Below are 19,706 nucleotides of genomic sequence, written 5' to 3' on the forward strand. Positions count from 1 at the left end.
CCTATATTGGGGAAAAGCATTACAGTATTATTTCTGGGTGCAGGTCACACAAGAAAGGGAAACATGACATTTGTATTTTCACTAATAGCCTGGGCATGTTTTATTTCACCTCAGCCAGATTAAAATAAATCAAAATATAGCCTAGTCATGTAGCCTAAATTGTAAGATGACCATGCGTAGACACAGAGACAAAGAAGTTTAAAAATAAGTATTACCCTTTAATAGAAAACTCATTATCGTATACAACATTTGCATTTAGGCTGTCTGATGGAAATGTTTTGGATAGTAACCACATAACGTTGCAACACAATGAATCACCAAAGAATGTGACTCATTATTACTCATTTTGAAATAGAACACATTTGCATGCATGCCAATAAAGTTAAGTTTGACTTGGTTGCCACCCCTCCCCCATCTCTTTCTGGTACCATGCAATAGGGGAGCATCTGTGCATGTGTGAACAATCGATAAATTCACTGAAAGGTACCCATTTCAGTTTTCATGTCGAGTAATTTGTTTTTAAACAAAACACAATGCAAATACACTAAGGGAGAGCAAAACACCCCCATTACACCAACAACAACGACAAGTTTATTCACATCGGCATAAGGCTAACAGTCACAATAGACAGGCCTACAGTATGGGAAAGGAATGTTAATATTTTCTTCATTTTTCAGTGAACTAAACTAAAATGCAGAGTCTGGTCTTCTCAGTTCTGTTTGGAGAAGAAGTCTTTGCTCTTCTGGACATCAGGTTTGATGGTGTCTTTTCCTGGTTTCCAACCTGCTGGGCAAACTAGGGCAAGCCGAAAGTGTCAAACAAGAGCCACATTCTCCATGCCTAACAATACATACATTACTTTGTCATGACCTATGGGCACTGCTTTCTACATTTGATTGACTATGTGTATGATCGGTATGATAGTGGACTCTACTGTTCCTAACATACCACAATGCAATAGTTATCACAGTGCAACATCACTTCAAAATGTGTTTTCTTGAGCAATATGTTGATGGTCTTTTGCACCTGTGCACCCACTTCCAGATTGTTGTGATTGGTTCCCTGATATTCATTTGAATTTAAAGAATTTAAAGAACAATTTGCAGCATGCTATAAATTAATGTAAACAGAGTTAATACTCTGCAAGGCCTGTGACCTCCAATGTGTTTGTATTGTGACAATATGAACCACAGTTAAGCCATTAGTAGTCAAATCTCTAAATAAACGGGGCTGTGCTCTGAAATTATTATGAATTATTAGAAAGATTATAAGCTAGAAAGACATACCTTCTCCATGTTTGTCGGTGAACTGAAATGCCTGAACCAGACGCAAGGTCTCGTCAATTGAGCGGCCCACTGGGAGGTCATTAATTGTGATCTGCCTCAGGATTCCCTTGTCATCAATGATGAAGAGACCTCTGAAGGGAGAAAACCAAGTAACGAGATCTGTACTGGACTGGTGTCTTCCAAGATGACTGGGTTAAATGATGCAAGGCATTTTTCTCACCTGTAGGCAATGCCCTCATCCTCTTTCAGCACACCATAATCTGTGGCAATGGAACGAAGGGTGTCTGCTACCAATGGAATCTTCATGTGACCAAGACCACCTTGTTTCCGAGGTGTGTTGATCCTGTAAGGCAGTCAGGAAACTTTTTTTTTACAATTAACCAATTTTATCTATTAAACTGAGGTTTACTTATTGTGGTAATTATACTAATAATATCATAATATGAAGCTAATAAGAACCTCACCAGGCAAGATGGCAGAAATGAGAGTCAACAGAAGCGCCAATGACCTCACAATCAATCTTCCTAAACTCTTCCGCTGCATCACTGAAAGCAATGATTTCCGTGGGACACACAAAGGTGAAATCCAGTGGATAGAAGAAGAAAACCACATATTTGCCTAAAGGAAGAACAAAGAACCATGATAGGCAAAAGTGACCCAGTTCTTTGAAAATGACTACAGCAGACAGTCTGTCAATGAATACAGATGAGGCTACAGAGAGGGAGATAGAGAGAGCACAATGATGAAAAGAACTGAGAAGCAATCAAAAACAACACAGTTAGTATTGACTCTCATCATCTCACCTCTGTAGTCAGACAACTTCAGATCCTTGAATTGGCCATCCGGCATCACAGCCTTGGCTATAAACTCTGGAGCCAGCTTCCCTATCTGAGCTTTGCCAGCAGCCATCTAAAATATGTTTAAAATAGGCATTATGGCATTGTTAGTACAATCACTTTCAAAATACTGTAGAGCGGTGTACACCGCAGATGTGGTAACTAGAGCATAGCTGGCAACCCAGATGCCGAAACACTACGGACTTTGTGATACTAGATAGGTGGAGGGTGGCGGATCAGGCTAAAACACAAATATGTAAACATCAACTTCAGTTGAGGGCTGCAACTTCACTTTTTTAAATGACAATATCCTGGCCGGACTACTGTTGTCAGTGATATAAGTATTTGAAATTAGCATGATTTCCTAATGTCTAGTGATAAATCAGGGCCATTTTATGATTAATTGAATTACATTTCTTACATACGGTTCCTTTAACAGTTGTTAGTTCTAGAAGTTTTACCCAAGTCCATATAGGCTACAGATTGACAGAAAACCATGCCTCATCATGTAACCTGATATGTGTATGGTAAACTTTGACATTAACTCTGACACAAGATTATAGGACACAGTGAATGCAAAATGAAATCATCATTTTCTTCCACGAATGTAAAGCTAAATGAAACGGAAAGCTACAATTATAGCTTATGATTGCTGACAGAATGACCCGAAAGAGCCACTTCCTTCCTTATTTAATGTTAAGAGACGTTTCTTTGTGTGCCATGTTTGAAGCATTAGGCCGATATAGAACAGCGCTGAACAGATTTATGTTATTTTAGTTTTGAAACATTAGAGTTGATTGTTTTTGAATACAGAATGAATTGAAATTATACATATAGCCTATAACTGAGTCTTCGCAAAGCGATTTAATAGTGTCAACAATTAATGTCAACATGACATTCCTTGACAAAGCGAACGTTTTGCGTTTGTAAAGACCGTACCTAAAACAAGTGTTATCCGGACATAACAGCTCTGCATTGTATCGTGCTGCTTATAGAATAGGCAACCGATGAAGTTGATGCTTCCTCATATAGTTGCCCTAGCAAACTTACACGTTGGTGATGTGCACTCACCTTTTCTTATGCGCTGGCTCTCTCTTCTTGAGAACAGTACAATACTTCATTGGCGGCTTGCTTGTATTTATATTGGCCTCGCGATCTCGCGATGACATCCCCACCTATGATCTCCACATACCGTCTTCTAGGAACGACCCACTTTTTTAAACAATACCGCTTGGACAGCATGACTTTGCACATTCTACCCAGACTGTGAAGTTAGTTGGCTACACAGTTCCGGTACAGCATTGTTGCTACTACACGGGACCATTGCCATCATTGCCAGTAGGCTAGCTGTTTTGTAAACCAACCGTTTTTCACGCTGTCCATCAGATTTCTAGTCTAGTTTTTTGTAAAACAAAAAAAAAAGTAAAGAAAAAGAAAAAAAAATAAACTACCATATAACCCATTCATCATGCCTCTTACCATTTCACAGTAAGGCATTCCCATATACATACACACACACACAAAAAAGGCATTCCCATATAGAGCAACTGCAGAGCTCCCACCCTAGACATTCCTGGTCTCAGGAGGTCAGGGTTGCATGCATCATATGACTTGCCTTCTCATTAGTCACACTGGATGACAGTGATCCCCAATAATATTTAAAATATGTTAGTACATTTCTTACTTTCTCACTATAACAGGCAACCTACCACACATACACACACAAACACAACACTATTCCTATTTCCCATGTGTAAATAGGCCTGTCATTGAAGGGGGTTAGGGTGCCATATACGTAGCAAGTATGTAGGCTGTTCCTGAGAAAGTGGGAGGTATTTTGTGACTTCCAGGAATAATGTGCTGCATCCTGAAATGAATCACATCTCATTTTGCAATGTGTGCAAGGGAAAAGGTTCCCTTTTGCTTCAGAGAGAGAGAGAGCGAGCATGAAGGAGGGGAAACATTTATGCAAAATCAAATCACAGTTATTAGCAACATCCTCCATCTGTATAATTCCACAAAATATAGCAGACATAGGTGTACTGAAGGTTACCCAGGTTGTCACTTGCACACTTCCCCCTCAATCTCCCTCCCTCATTTCCTCAACCACAAGTGTGGCTCTTCAGCTCGTTGCCATGGTTGCAGCATGGAGAGCCAGATAAGAGGGTCTGGACACAATGGACTCACATTAAAACACAGCTGTGTGCATCAGATCTAATAAAGCACCAATGCTAGATAGGTCTTTAACCATTACATGAGATATGCATATGAAAACCTCAGTAGGTCTCTTGTATTCAGCAGCCATAGAAGCTTTGTTTGATCCTTTATTACTTCAATTTGCTGTGATCCACTCTACAAACACGACAGGAGTTTCATTCAATTTTTATTCAGTACCTCTTTTTGTGTTTTAAAGCGAAAACTTATTATGCACGTTTTGGTTTCTGTGTGTACATTTTAATATATCTGCTGCCACGGCGTGTTAGTAGTAGGTCTGTCTTAATTAAAAGTGCTTTCTTTTCTCAGTACACAAGCAGTGGTCATTAGTGGGAGGATATCACAAAGAATTCCCCCCACAGCAGGTAGTGACAGCAGGAACCGACTCTAACAAGACTACCCCCCACTGAAGGATCCACGCTGCACACCCCTGATCACACTTGTTAACACCTCTTATTCATCAAAACAAATTACTCCAGAGGGGCATTGCTCAAAAATAGGAGTATGTAATCAATGTAAAACCTAAATTGAGGTGTTGAATCTCAGTATACATACATTAATTGACAGTGATCTACATTTCAACAGCCACATGAAAGCATAAACTTTTTACCAAAAATATTGCCAAACTTAAAGGGCTGATGTCATAACATTTAAAAAAAACTCATTCATGCATTTATCTCCAGCAGAGTTGATTACTGCATGGGCTTTTCACAGGCCTTCCTAAAAAGACTATCAAACAACTTGGTTATGCTCTCACTCTGAGCTATTACAGGATGGCTGGTGATTACTCCATTCAGTGTCTGAGCTGATGACTTAGCAATAGCTTTCCACTGCAACTACTGATAACATACTTTTAGCACCTATGGTTGTATTATGATGGGTGCAGGGAAACATGCTTGCCTCATGAATGGGTGCCCACGATACAGTTGTTATATGCAAAGAGCTGGTGAGACTAATCTTTCCACCGCTCAGTTTGCCTCATGGTGTTTTTTGGTCACTGGCTGCCATTGTGCATGATGTCTTTAAAAGTAGGCCTACTAACTTTTTGCTCTGAACAACTCTTGGATTGGAGCATGCCTTTCCCTGACTTTGGTGGTATCACCCTGCGAAGTTGACCCAGATATGAGAGATGTGAGCTCTGCTTCAGATTACTCAAAGTAAGAATAAGTTAGATTTTAAATATTTATAAAAGTGTATTTACATTTTATTCATATATTTTTTTAAATCTCTCTAATTTCCTATAACAAATAATTTACAACAACAACAATACATTACATTTTATATATCGCTTTTCTCAACACAAAACGCTTCACGGGGAAGGGGGAATCTCATTACCACCTATGTGTAGCACCCACCTGATGCAAAGCAGCCATTATGCGCCAGAACGCTCATCACACACCAGCTTGAGGTGGAGAGTGAGGGAGTGAATGAGCCAATTACAGTGGGGGATGATTAGGGGGCCAGTTTGAATGAGCCAGGTTGGGAATTTAGCCAGGACACTGGGCCAGAGGGAAGAGTGCCACCTACTGGCCACCCACCAACACCACATCCAGCAGCAACATAGTTTTCCAAGGAGGTCTCCCATCCAAGAACCAGGCCCACACCTGCCTAACTTCAGTAATTCAGGCCTGATTCGCTCTAGTGACACATTCTGTCATGCTGTTGTTTTACATTTCTTCTTCAAGTAAAAACTACACTGATGGTATAGAAGTACAACAGTGATTAAAATTGTATTTGTGGATTGAGATGATGCTATCATGGTTGCTGTTTTAAAAATCCAGAACCTTGCTCTGAAATCAAAGAGGAATTTTAAGTGCTTGACAGTTTGCTCGTCATGGCCTCTATCTTTTTAGACTATTTGTAATTGAGTATTTCAGTGACAGCTAATTTAATCAGACACTTCATGTATACAGGCAAACAGCTTTCAGTCACATTTATTTAAACTTATATAAAACATTTATTCATATCGTCTTATAGTTCTTTTTGATTGGGCTCTTGAACAGATTCAGTTTGTTTTTGTCTTAAAAATGTATTAAAGCAGAGACTGTCTTCTAAGCCTAAATCTACTAGCACCTGACTCAAATCTTTACTAGGGATGTTGGTAGGCTAACCTCAACATATGTGGCAAAACTGCATGCTTACTTTAAGCTGTGGATGGTGTAACCACAGAAAATAACTGACGTTGCCTCACTCAAATGGGAAGTGTGGGAACTTCTCTCTTCCCTCTACTGCATGGTGTTGCCATATGGCAACAGTTATTATATCTTAGTGTTTCTAATGGGTAGTAACACAAAACCTATATTTACTATTTAAAAGTGAAGAAGGGGACTTTAATTTTGATATGAAAAAATAATTGTTAGGTCACATGACTAGGATATGTTGTTACAGTACTTCACATTTCTATAGAGAGGTACCTCTGTGACCACCACCACCTGTCCGCTACCTTTGGGTGGCCAAATTTCAGAATTTAGGCATTACACTATCTGGACTATGTAAACATGAACAATTTATCATTAAAACAAGTCTTAATGAGTTTTTTGTAAATTGGCAAAATATAACAAATGCAAATATGGGACCTTTTTATGCCCATTCAACATCATAGGATTACAATAGGATTACATAGCACTAGGATACTCTAGGAATATTTACAACTTTTGACAATATTTTAAAGTAAAAAAAAAAAAAAAAATTACACTTTTATTTGTAATTCCAGACATATTGGAGTATTATAGGATATTATAAATGTTTACCAATTCGCAACTTATCTGTGGAATAAGGTCCAGATATGATAGCGACTGGAGCAGTAAGATGTATTTTGTGTTATTGTTCACTATACAGTCCACTAGACATGCTTTTTTCATCATTTCTGTTTGGGATTTTGGGAAAGATAAAACCACATTGTTGGCTCTTCCACCAATGAAGAAACAGGGTTATCTATAATGCAGCAGGGAGGAGAACAGCATTGATATGTATAGCAGATAGAGGCTGCAGTCATCCATTCTGGCCCTATGGCTACAATTTTAGTACTTCACAGGCCCAAATTCAAGGGCAAATGGGGTGACCTTTGTCTCCTCTCACTATAAATGGTGTAAGAACTGGGCTGGCTTGCTATGGAGCCATCCAATGCATGCCCAGTGTGTGCCTAGTATAAACCACACTGGGGACCCCTAGGTTATAAGTATAAGTATAAGTATATATACTTTTTTGATCCTGTGAGGGAAATTTGGTCTCTGCTTTTAACCCAATCGGTGAATTAGTGAATTACAGTGAACACACAAACAGCACAATCCTGGCGAGTGAACACACAGTGAGGTGAAGCACCCTCCACACAAGTCCAATCCTGGGGCCAGCTGCCCAGCTGCCCCAGATATGGATGAGGCTGACAAGGGCAAGAAAAGTGTGTCAGCGGGATATGTGAAGGATACCTATGTCTCTCTCTGTGTGGGCGGCATGGATTTGCAGTTTCTGAAGGGGAGTGACTCTAGGAATATGTCCTCTGACTGCTCAAACAACTGCCACCACTGTCCACTTGTGGAGAGAGTGAGCAGCACAACATTTCTGGGGGTGCACATCAGCGGGACCACCAACACAGCATCACTGGCGAAGAAAGCCCCAGCGCCTCTACTTCTTAGCGCCAAATTGAAGAAGGCAAGTCACGCCTCCTGTCATGACTACATTCTACAGAGGGACCATCAGCATCGTCTCCAGCAGCATCACAGTGTGGTGGGGCCTGCACAGATCAGAACAGGAAGACCCTACAAGTCACAGCTAAGAGGATCATTGCACCAACCCCTCCCTGCAGGACATTTACACCACCGCCTCACCACGCAAAGCACTAATGATTGTCAAGGATACAGCCCCACCCTGCCCAAACTGTTCAGGCCCTTGGTTGATCCTTGTGTGTCAGGGCTGACCCTAGATATGGATGAGGCCAGCCAGGAACCTGGGACTCCTTACAGGGCAAGAAAAACATGTTGTGTCACATCAAGCCTGGGATATTGCATACTGCATATCAAGGATACCTATGTCTGTTAAGACTATATAAATATACTCTCTATTTTTTTTTATATATGTCCTATATTTCTATTTTTGATACATACATGTTCTATGTCTTGCACTTTTTTAATGTTTATTGTCTATGGCTATGTCTATAGTATGTCTATGTCTGTATTTAAAGGTCTATGTCTGCATGGGAAAGTAAGAAACTTTCAATTCTTTGTATGACCAGTGCATGTAAAATTGACAATAAAAGTCCTTGACTTGACTTGACTTGACTTGTGATAGAACCCTATGAATATGGGAAATGAAAGTCATCATAATGAAACATAGTTATTTAACATAAACTTTGGTTTTGATCAAAACAATTACTTTATGTCCCTACAGGACGGTTATTTCTCTTCCAAGGCAGACTATGAACATATTACCATGATATCATCACTTTATAGCCCAAAATATAGTTGAATTTGTATTATGTTAGGTATAAAACTAGATGTATCAGAGCATAACTAAGTCAAGCTTACTTTAGTTCATATTTGAAAAAATTAAAATAAAAATAAGTTTTTATTTTTAAAAAGCATTTTCCACAGTTGCGCACTGTTGCCAACTGTTAACCAACTACCCCTTTATTTTTTAAACATTTTTTTAGGCCCTAATACTAAAATAGATCAGACTCAGATCTATATTTCTATAGATCTACCCAAATAGACTAGGCCTAGCCCTCTCAAGATCCATCCAGGTTCAAGACAAATATAGCCCTGTCAGAGTCAGCTAGGCCTTGCCATTTTCCTGCATGGATTTAAGGATTTGAGGGAAACTAGCTTAGGCTACTTGCAGAATGACCGAGCAAGAGCACATGATGATGATATTTTAAGTTTGTTTTAGGCCTAGGCTACATTCTGCAATAAAAAAGGTTAAAAATTAAAAATAGGCCTATTAAATGTTCAAAGCTGAATGATGGCATTGCTTTGTAGGCTACCTGTACTCTGCTAAATGACAATAGTTGAATATCATTTAATCTAATCTTCTTCATTATAATTATCATTCTAATAATTATCATATTTTTTTTTCTTGTTTTCTTCATCAGCAATCATTCAGCATCATCTTCCCAAATTCCTTCAATTCCCCCTTTTTCTTGTTTTCTGCAAGACCCTTGCGTGGCGCTGCAGAGGCTCAGGCAATGTTTTCGCATAACAGCTGATTTGGTCGCCATCTTGATACAGATATAAACATTGGAAGACCCTTTAGCGAAAGATTTTGGGTAGTGACATTTCAACGTCTGGGGAATTATCGTCAGTTGAACTGTAATTAGACGACTGGATCGTTCTGTTTTATTTTTGGACATTTTAAGTTATGCACATGCCAGTTTTTGCTATCATACCTAAGGTTAACGTGACTGTGTGAACGACAGAGGTGAGACATTTTCAGCGTCGTAGATATATCATAAGCTAACGTTAGCTGGGTTAATGTTAAATGGTAGTTGTCACAGGGGGTTGTCGCTACCTTCCCAAGTTGATAGCAGTAATTTCTTACCTTAATTGACACGCCATTTACCTAAGGCCATTGTGACATGTTGGATAATATATGGACAGTAAGCTAACGTGCGAGAGCTAACCTATCGATAGCTAACTAGCTGCCATGACAACTACCCCTACGAGTTAAAGACCCGGTGAAGCTAAAAGCGTTGTTTCGGGAACAGCATGCCTGCATGACAGCATGAACTAAATGAACGAATGTAGGTGCCCTACGCTAACCTAGCGTTACTTGCCTGACAGTGTCAGTTCGAGGTGCTCATACCTTGAGAATCAATTCAAGACATTTTACGAACACGACAACGTTTTTCAGTGTTCTCTGTTGGTGCTACTTGTGACAATATTAAGCAGCTTTGGTTTGTTTCAATAGTTTTTGGTTTGGTTTGGTAATTAAAGTTGTAACATGCAAGCAAACTACGAACTGAAAAAAGAATTACGTTTTTCCATACTACTTTAACAATAATTCATTCGCTCATTTTCTTTCTGCAGGAATGGGAGATCTAAAGGGAGGGAGAGACTGAGGGGGAGAGAGCGTGCTGCTGAACGTTTCTAGAGATGGATCAGGAATATGAAAGACGCCTACTGAGGCAAATCAATCATCAGAATCTTCCCGAGGGTCAATTGGCTAAGGTCAATCCCAGTTGACGTTTGCTATCCATGGTGCTATCTGATTTCACTACATTGTTAGTCAGGTTGACGAATTCAGGCTGCAGGTTATGAGATATTTGCTGTTTTTCTGACCCCCGATTTGATCGATGCCAAAATCTCTCAGATGCTTTCACAAGGAACACTCTTTATGTAGCCATTACATGGTGTTTAATTAAGGGCTTACATGTATTTGGTAAGATGCTGTAGGCCTACCAAAAAAGTCTGTCAAATCTGAATTGTCTTATTTTTACTTCACAGTCTGGTTATGCAGCATGCAGTCCTGTCAGTATCAAGTCAGGAGACAGATTCATTCCTACTCGCGCTGGGAGTAACTGGAGCATCAACTTCCATTATGCCAATGTAGGAATTTATCACTTTGGCACCTCCAACTTTTCCAACACATTTGTCAGACCCTGATTGTAAAGTCTTAGACCCTGTTAATATTTGTTTTTATTATGCATCTTGGGTGATCCGATCACAAGTGTTCAGTTTTAAAAACAAGACTCATTGTGATCTGACCACTCAAACCACTTGCTGAGGTGGTCTGAGACTTGACTACACATCTTTTGTAGTGTAAATGCTAATTTGTTTTGATCCGTCCCGGACAATGAGAGTTCAAATGACTGTGATGTTGGCAGTAACAGGATAATAGGACAACAGGATAACATAAATGGTCAGAAATGTCTCTAGCTGTACACCTTGGATACATGTGGGCAGCCGTGGCCCACTGGTTAGCACTCTGGACTTGTAACCGGAGGGTTGCCGGTTCGAGCCCCGACCAGTGGGCCGCTGCCCTTGAGCAAGGCACCTAACCCCTCACTGCTCCCTGGCTGTTGTTGAAGCAGGCAGCTCACTCTCGCCGGATTAGTGTGTGCTTCACCTCACTGTGTGTTCACTGTGTGCTGTTTGTGTTTCACTAATTCACCAATTGGGTTAAATGCACAGACCAAATTTCCCTCACGGGATCAAAATAGTATATATACTTATACATGTGTAAACAATGATGACCACTTGTTATGGGATTACCCAAGACGCATTCTAAAAACAAATGTATAAGTATATATGCTCTTTTGATCCCGTGAGGGAAATTTGGTCTCTGCATTTATCCCAAGTTAGTAAATTAGTGAAACATATACTAATGTGAGCGCAGTGAGCTGCCTGCAACAACAGCAGCGCTCGGGGAGTAGTGAGGGGTTAGGTGCCTTGCTCAAGGGCACTTCAACCGTGCCTACTGGTCGGGGTTCGAACCGGCAACCCTCCGGTTACAAGTCCGAAGCGCTAACCAGTAGGCCACGGCTGCCCTCCCAGGGCAATGTAACTAGGGCCTTAAGGTTTCTCTCATTTCCTAATCATGTCATTATCGTGTTTGATTATCTTGTTTGTCCTTGTGTTTTTGGTGTCTGTCTAGGAAAACTGTCGGTCTCCCAGTCAAAATCACAGATCTAAAGATTCCTCAGCAGACACAGGCAAAGGTATATTGTGAATGTATTAGAGCCAGTTGCATGTTGTCGCCACATAGCATTGCTCATTCACTTACCTGTGTAATAATCTTTAAATTAGAAATACTAAGGAAAGTACACAACATGCAACAGTCAGTGCCACACACTATAGAGAGCACACAATATTTCTGTTATACAGTTGAAACCACATCCAAAGGCATCAATTTGTCTAAGTGATAATGAATTGACCATCTGCCTGTTAATGCCCCCCCTTCCTCTGGCAGATGCAGTGGCATATGCTGCACTGCTGAGGAACGAGCTGCTGGGCGCGGGCATCGAGACAGTCCCTGATCCACACACAGATGACCGGCGCCACGCTGTCCTCTCCCAGGACACACATAGCCTCTTTAAGGTGAGAAGTGCTGGACTGCTTGGCACTGCATTGGCATCTGTCTCCTCTTTGCCTAGCATGTCTTGGTGGTAATCCTGATGATCTGTAGGTACTGAGTGCTTTCTTTCTGCCCTCCTCTGCCTCCAGTATACAGTGCAATCAAAGAGAGTGCCTTTTGACAGCGGCAATGAAGTCTCTCCATACTCACTCTCCCCACTCAGCAATAAGAGGTATGGAGTCTTTTATCAAACCAGATGTATAAAAACTCAGAACGACCGGTGATTTGACCAGATTGAAACTAATGATGTTGAAGTGAGCAAAGTAGAAGTGAGATGGACTATGTTCATGTGTTGATTTTCCATTTACCCCCTCACTTGTCATACCACTGCTCCTGTCATGTTATGTCCTTCTTCGTTTATGTATCTTGTGTTTTATTCTGCTTAATGTATGTATGTATCTATGTGTCATGTAAAGCATCTTTGAGTGTCTTGAAACGTGCTATACTAAAAGTCTTCTTCTTCTTCTTCTTCCAGCCACAAGCTCTTGCGATCTCCCCGTAAGCCAGCCCGCAAGATCTCTAAGATCCCCTTTAAGGTGCTGGACGCTCCGGAGTTGCAGGACGACTTCTACCTCAACCTAGTGGACTGGTCAGCGGGGAACCTGCTGAGTGTGGGCCTTGGGGCATGTGTGTACCTGTGGAGCGCTTGCACCAGTCAGGTGAGGACAAGAGAGTTTGTAATCCATCATTCATTGAGAATTCCGAAAGGTTGGTGATTGCAATGTCACTGATATACTGTATATCAGGGCTCTTCAATTGGTCCGGCCCGCAAGGTCATTTGTACTGGCCCTTTAAGCGCATGCTGTTCTCCACTCTTGCATCTCTCGCTCGCTTTAATTCTGCAGCCACTGCACCTCAGCCCATTGCACAAGTTAGACTACATTACAATTCATTACATTTGTACGTAAGTTGAACGTACGTTCCATCTTAGTTGGCACTACGTTGGAGTTTATGAACTACTCATATTTAACAGGTTGCACCACACAAATAGTTTCTGTCAACAATATCGCAAAAAAACCACGGGCACAATTTCTGCAAAACTTGGTGGAAAGGTGGAGCAGATCCGACTCAAAGGGAATTTCAAAGTATTTCAATATAGTAGCCTGGCTATTTTTTTGCAACGATAGCGAAAGAAAAACTGGTAGTCTCTCTGTGTCCATTTAGTGAATGATGAATTTGTGCGTAGCCTAGGCTATTGCCGTTGTCCTTCATTTCTTCACGTCTTACAACATAATGCAATAATAGTCTAGTGAAGTCAGAAATGAGCCTGTCTAAAGGCCTCTTGGAAATCATGTGGCATGTTACATTAAATGCGCACTCAATTGCGATTCAAAGCAAAAAGTATCACTGATAGCCTAACGAAGGTAAATTGCATTTGTAAATGTGGCGACGGCAAAACGTTTTGTGGTTAAAGTGAATCGTAGACTACCAGTATATAATAACCAAAGAAAGTGAAGGAGATGATTTGCATCTCCGTTCACCAAATAAAGGCTGTGGTTGTGTTTCTACAATATGTTGTACAGAAACCAAGTAGGCTAAATGTTTTCATTGTCATCGTGAACTATGCCCATGTTCAGTAGGCTATGTTTTTCATTTATTCAAGCAGTGACATTTGGTATAATGCATGGGTTAACATGACGTGCGTCACAAAAAAGATGGGCCTGTCCCTCTCAAAACATTTTAAAATAGTGTGATTAGAACCAGAAAAGAAAAAAATCCCCCAGACCCCCGTGTTATTGTTATTACAGTAGGCTATTATGACTGGCCTGCCCCCACTGCTAAAAAAAATCTAGAGGTCACGGTCATCTCATTTAAATGGTGGGAACGTCAAATGTAACAAATAGGCCTATACGTCAGAAGAGCTACATATGCGACTGATTATTACACATTTAATTCACCTGAACAGTGTTTGAATCCTGTTTGTACTCACTGGAAATCTTGGACCTAGCAGTACTGTGCAAAGCACAGATTCCATTACTGTTATCTTATCACAGATTTCATTCCATATTAGCCATCAACAACCAGTTAAAGATGTTGTTATGCATGTACAAAATACAACATTTGAACACCCCTATTGCTGCTGTTGTACTTCATTGTATCTACAGCTGTAATGATTACTCATATTTCAAGCCGCATTTCTCTGGCCCCTCAGTTGTGATGCTTTTCATTAACTGGCCCCCATTACAAACTAATTGAATAGCCCTGCTGTATATGAACAGGAGAAAAAACGTCTGCTTGAGTGTAACTTGTCTCTTCATGTGTTCATATTCATGCATTTCTGCACAGGTGACCAGGTTATGTGACCTGTCAGTGGATGGAGACTCTGTTACGTCTGTGTGTTGGAATGAAAGGGTTTGTATTTTTTATGCTCCTTTGGCACACATCAAAGTTGCACACACAACACATCTAATTCAACTGTCCTTTAGATGTAGGTATGCCATAAAAACCTGTTGAACCCACTGTGATGATGTTGCATTGGATAACAGTATTGCACAATTATTATGAAACTGATTAGCAACTGAAATAAAATACACAAAACATTTGTTTGCTGTTGCTGTTGTAAGGTGTAATGCCACAATCGATAATGTCAGCTGAATCTTACTCGTTGCTGTTGTCTGCAGGGTAGCCTGGTTGCTGTGGGAACGCACAAGGGATTTGTGCAGATATGGGATGCAGCGGCCAGTCGGAAGCTGACCTGCCTTGAGGGTCATTCTGCTCGTGTAGGTCAGTATCTCCACAGCACCTGCACCCGCAGATCTACAGTACGTCGATCCAAAATGTTTTGAGTGTTTATAGTAGCATCATAAGAATGCAAGACTTGCTGTCAATTATATTGTATGCTGTGTACAGTATGTGCGCACAGTGTGTACTATAGACTCCCTGTCAATGCACTAGTTAGTTGGAGTGCCATGCAGTGTCCAAATTGTGCATAGACAGTCAATATTTTGGAACATTATGTTTGACCTAAGTAATAAAAGAAATAATTTTGGAACATTATGTGAAGGAATTACAGAGAGCAGTTCCATACCTGTGATTGCCATGCTGTGGTTAGTACAGTCTACTCTTAATGCCTCATCATGATACATGGGGAAGCTTTTTTGAACAATTTTGCTGGGCAACTACATTCCGTAGGATTCCGTAACGGATTCCTTGTATTCTGATTGGATTATCGTGACAATTTACCTGCTGATAGTTAAATGTTATTCAAAAAAAAATGTGCAACAGTAGATCATAATCTAAAGCTCACCGATTCATGTCTCCTCAGGCGCGTTGGCTTGGAATGGGGAGCAGCTGTCGTCGGGCAGCCGGGACCGCGTGATCCTCCAGAGGGACATCCGCACCCCCCCTTCAGCCGAGCGCCGACTGCAGGGCCACCGGCAGGAAGTCTGTGGCCTCAAGTGGTCGCCTGACCACCAGCACCTCGCCTCAGGGGGCAACGACAACAAGGTAGACAGGCCAGTGGGGTGTCTCGGAGCCAGCTGTGGTGGCTGCTGAGCTGTTTATGTCGTTCACTTTGTACTTGTGATACTTACCAGACTTCATTTTAGCCAATGCTTGAAGCTTGAGGCTCGTATTTTTAGAAATTTGATTTTGTCACAATATATATATATATATACTGTGTGTAGTTGACAAAGAGAGCTCTTGATAACCGTGTTCTTCTCTGCTGCCCTCTAGCTGCTGGTGTGGAACAGCTCCAGCCTGCTCCCTGTGCAGCAGTACAGTGACCACCTGGCGGCGGTCAAGGCTATCGCGTGGTCCCCCCACCAGCACGGGCTGCTGGCATCGGGCGGGGGCACCGCTGACCGTTGCCTCCGCTTCTGGAACACGCTGACGGGCCAGGCCCTGCAGAGCACCGACACAGGCTCCCAGGTTTGCAACCTGGCCTGGTCTAAACACGCCAATGAACTGGTGAGGAAATGGCTGCGCAGAGGGTTTACAGTCCACACAAGCACACCCAGTACATTCCCACACGCAAACGTGTAGCGAAACTGAAACCCAAAAGACCATCTCGAACAAATCAATCTGGAGAGGACGGGGAGAAAGCCCCACAGTCTGCAGACAACAGACTCACTCACTTGCACTTGTACATGTACACACACACACAAAAAAATACACCCATCTGGAGATGCTAAGAGAAGTCTGTTAGCTTATAGTTATCTTTATATTATCTCCAGTTGTCCTCCTTATTCCTACTAAGATACATTGATATTGGCATCATCATTACTGCTGTATTTTTGTACTAGTCCACATGGACACTATAAATGCATATTTAACTTATGGCTCACTGCTCTCTCCCTCCCAGGTGAGCACTCACGGCTACTCTCAGAACCAGATTCTGGTGTGGAAGTACCCCTCACTAACACAAGTGGCCAAGCTGACAGGGCACTCCTATCGGGTCCTTTACTTGGTGAGTAGATGACATGGCTATTACAACATTGACTTGCTCATACATACAGTTAAGAACAAAATTATTCATACCCTGACAAATATTGATTTAATGTTGATTTTATCTTAACCAATATGTTTGTTCTGACTAAAAATGACACTGTCACATGCAAAAAGGTTACAAGACAATGTGGGAGAAACATGGAATCATGTTGTTTTTAACATTTTTATGAAAAATGGCCAAAATTATATATACCCTTTTTAAATAATCAATGGAAACATCTTTATTTGCCATGAAGTTCTCAAAATGGATCTTGTAATACCTACCAAACCTTTCCTTGTCTCTACAATGATTCTAGACCGCACCTTTTTAACAGCAATTCGGGTTTTGAGGCAGGAACGATTATTTGCCATTACTCTGGCCCTGTGCTCGCTTTTTTGACAGATTGAGGTCTGAACTCTGGCTGGGCCACTCTAAAATGTTGACATTATTCTCTTTTAACCATTTCTTGCTTTGTTTGGCTGTATGTTTTGGATCATTGTATGGTTTAATGGTCCAATGACGCCATTATCTTAGTGTAGCCTCTTGCTTTAGTGTTACCATTTACTTTGAGAAGGTCTTCAAGTCCCCCTGGTTGAAAAACATCCCAGAATAATAATTTACTCACCTCCACAATGGAAATGGACATGGTGTCATTGGGATTTAATGCTTCTTTTTTATGCTAATCTCAGGCCATGTCCCTGGGTCAAAAAAAAGTCCAGGTGAAAGCTAAATTCTTTGTCCAGGTGTTCCCTTATAAAGGATTTAGCTGAGTTGTGCATGTTTGGAGAAAAGTGATCCTTGATCAGCATCCAACATGACCAAGTGATCCATTTTCGGATGGATTGAAAATTTCAACCACCAAGACACCATCCCCAATGTGGAGAATAGCTATAGAAATGTATTAGTTTTGGGTGTTTTTTAGACAATGGGACCTGGTGAACTTCTCAAAGTAAACGGTAACACTAAAACAAGGGGCTACATTGAGATTTTTGGTGGAAAAGATCAGGCAGTCTGCCGAGAGACCTGCACCAATAGGCGGCATTGGACCATTAAACCACACAATGATCCAAAACATACAGCTAAACAAGGCAAGAAATGGTTAACAGAGAACAATATCAACATTTTAGAGTGGTCCAGAGTCCAATCCGTCAAAAAAGTGAGCACAAGGCCAGAGTGATGGCAAATATTCGTTCCTGACTCAAAATCCGGATTGCTGTTAAGAAGGTACAGTCATACAATCATTGTGGAGACATGGAGAGGCTTGGTAGGTATTATAAGAACCATTTTGAGAGCTTTGATGGCAAATAAAAATGTTTCCATTGATTATTTAAAAAGGGTATGAATAATTTTGGACAGACCATTTTTCATAAAAATGTAAAAAAATAAAATAAAAACGCTTCTTTTTTTGATTCCATGTTTCTACCACATTGTCTTACAACCTTTTGGCATGTGGCAGTGTCATTTTCAGTCAGAACAAACATATTGGTCAAGAGAAAATCAACAGTTAATCAATATTTGCCAGGGGTATGATTAATTTTGTTCTTAACTGTATGGCAGAGTGTGGTTGTCTACCGCCATATTAACACAGGGCTTAAAGTTCTCAGGCACTGTGCTTGAAGTCAGGCTTGGGTCATGTTAAGATTTGTAAATAGATAACGGTATGTAACGATTTCTAGTAACTTACAACATTTTCATCGCTTTAAACTCTTTACAGTCATGGTTCTTTCAGTTTGGAGATCGCACATAGAAATGTAATGCTTGTAACTCATGCCCTTGGAAGTAAATGTGCCCCATCCGTACCGCTTTGTTCTTTGACTTCATTTCCCTCACTGTCTTTCTCTCAGGCCGTTTCTCCAGATGGAGAGGCCATTGTGACGGGAGCAGGAGACGAGACCCTGAGGTTCTGGAACGTGTTTAGTAAAACACGATGCACCAAGGTAAGGGCCATCACTGACCATCAGTCACAGAATTAATTGCTTCATCCAGTCCTTTTTAACTCTCTCTCTGTGTCGTCCTCCACCCAGGAGTCCAAATCTGTATTAAACCTCTTCACCAGGATACGATAGTGACGCTAGAGGAGACATGGTCCTCTGCATGACTGGACAACAAGAAAACGCTTCACTGTACTTGTCTGGGGGAAAATGCCTGATCTGCAAAGTCAACTCAGTTTCATGAGCTGTGATTTAGGAAATGGGAGAAAAATAAAAATGAAAAACTAGCAAAAAAAATAATTCCTACTCCATTCCTTGTCCTAAACTCACTGAACTGCATTGAACTCCAACCCTGATGACATTCTCTACTGTCAAGGACTGTCCACCAATCCTGGCTCTCTCTGAAGCGATGTCATTCATTTACACACCTGCCGAATGGGGACTTTTTCAGTTGAATATCCGTCTTCTTTTTACTGTACGTTGTGAATGTCAACAGATATGTTTTATTACATGAGTAGAAGTATTAATCAAAATATTAAACTATATATAAACAGTGGGTTGTGTCTTGCGATGAATGCGAGGCACAAGACTTGTGACCTTCTCGTGAGATTTTTCTATATTTTGATAAGTGTACACTGTATGACATAAGCTATCATGCAATCTTCTACAACAGAATAAATACACTACTTCTGTGAACATCTTGGATCTGTACATGTTTTTTATGGATTTGCTGTCTCACGCAGACACGTTTGAATGTGATTTGACAGGGATAATACTAAAGGAAATGAATATGGTACAAGTGGGGTGTGCAGTATTTACATAAATATGCTAGATCCTGGGCAGCCGTGGCCTACTGGTTAGCGCTTCGGACTTGTAACCGGAAGGTTGCCGGTTTGAACCCCGACCAGTAGGAATGGCTGAACGGCCCTTGAGCAAGGCACCTAAC

General features: G+C 41.0%; 2 protein-coding genes across 3 annotated transcripts; one reads left to right on the top strand and one right to left on the bottom strand.

Moving 5' to 3' along the window:
- Positions 1 to 197: 197 nt before the first annotated feature.
- prdx1 (peroxiredoxin 1) lies at positions 198 to 3,338 on the bottom strand. The gene is made up of 6 exons (XM_048260814.1): positions 3,194 to 3,338; positions 2,090 to 2,195; positions 1,751 to 1,904; positions 1,507 to 1,629; positions 1,287 to 1,417; positions 198 to 795 (listed from the first exon to the last, which is right to left on the bottom strand). The coding sequence occupies exons 2-6, from the start codon at positions 2,193 to 2,195 to the stop codon at positions 710 to 712; spliced, it is 600 nt and encodes a 199-aa protein (XP_048116771.1). The 5' UTR covers positions 3,194 to 3,338; the 3' UTR covers positions 198 to 709.
- Positions 3,339 to 9,522: 6,184 nt separating this feature from the next.
- On the top strand, positions 9,523 to 19,098 carry fzr1b (fizzy/cell division cycle 20 related 1b). 2 transcript variants are annotated; one of them, XM_048260612.1, is made up of 14 exons: positions 9,523 to 9,745; positions 10,354 to 10,494; positions 10,771 to 10,872; positions 11,921 to 11,984; positions 12,236 to 12,363; positions 12,490 to 12,572; positions 12,876 to 13,059; positions 14,687 to 14,752; positions 15,022 to 15,124; positions 15,666 to 15,847; positions 16,076 to 16,309; positions 16,704 to 16,808; positions 18,674 to 18,766; positions 18,854 to 19,098. In XM_048260612.1, the coding sequence occupies exons 2-14, from the start codon at positions 10,420 to 10,422 to the stop codon at positions 18,893 to 18,895; spliced, it is 1,461 nt and encodes a 486-aa protein (XP_048116569.1). In that variant the 5' UTR covers positions 9,523 to 9,745; positions 10,354 to 10,419; the 3' UTR covers positions 18,896 to 19,098. The 2 variants fall into 2 exon arrangements, with proteins under 2 accessions (XP_048116569.1, XP_048116575.1); XM_048260618.1 differs by lacking the exon at positions 9,523 to 9,745 and adding an exon at positions 10,017 to 10,067.
- Positions 19,099 to 19,706: the final 608 nt, after the last annotated feature.

The sequence above is a fragment of the Alosa alosa genome, chromosome 1, assembly GCF_017589495.1.
Source record: "Alosa alosa isolate M-15738 ecotype Scorff River chromosome 1, AALO_Geno_1.1, whole genome shotgun sequence".
Lineage (NCBI taxonomy): Eukaryota > Metazoa > Chordata > Actinopteri > Clupeiformes > Clupeidae > Alosa > Alosa alosa.

Bases quoted from the DNA above. Each gene is read 5' to 3' on its own strand.
- fzr1b (XM_048260612.1), top strand. From the start codon at position 10,420: ATGGATCAGGAATATGAAAGACGCCTACTGAGGCAAATCAATCATCAG. The intron at 10,873-11,920 runs GTAGGAATTTAT...GTGTCTGTCTAG, and splicing joins TCAACTTCCATTATGCCAAT to GAAAACTGTCGGTCTCCCAG. The intron at 16,310-16,703 runs GTGAGGAAATGG...TCTCCCTCCCAG, and splicing joins CTAAACACGCCAATGAACTG to GTGAGCACTCACGGCTACTC.
- prdx1 (XM_048260814.1), bottom strand. From the start codon at position 2,195: ATGGCTGCTGGCAAAGCTCAGATAGGGAAGCTGGCTCCAGAGTTTATA. The intron at 1,905-2,089 runs GTGAGATGATGA...TTCTTCCTTTAG, and splicing joins GAAGTTGTCTGACTACAGAG to GCAAATATGTGGTTTTCTTC. The intron at 1,418-1,506 runs GTGAGAAAAATG...TTCTCCCTTCAG, and splicing joins GATGAGGGCATTGCCTACAG to AGGTCTCTTCATCATTGATG.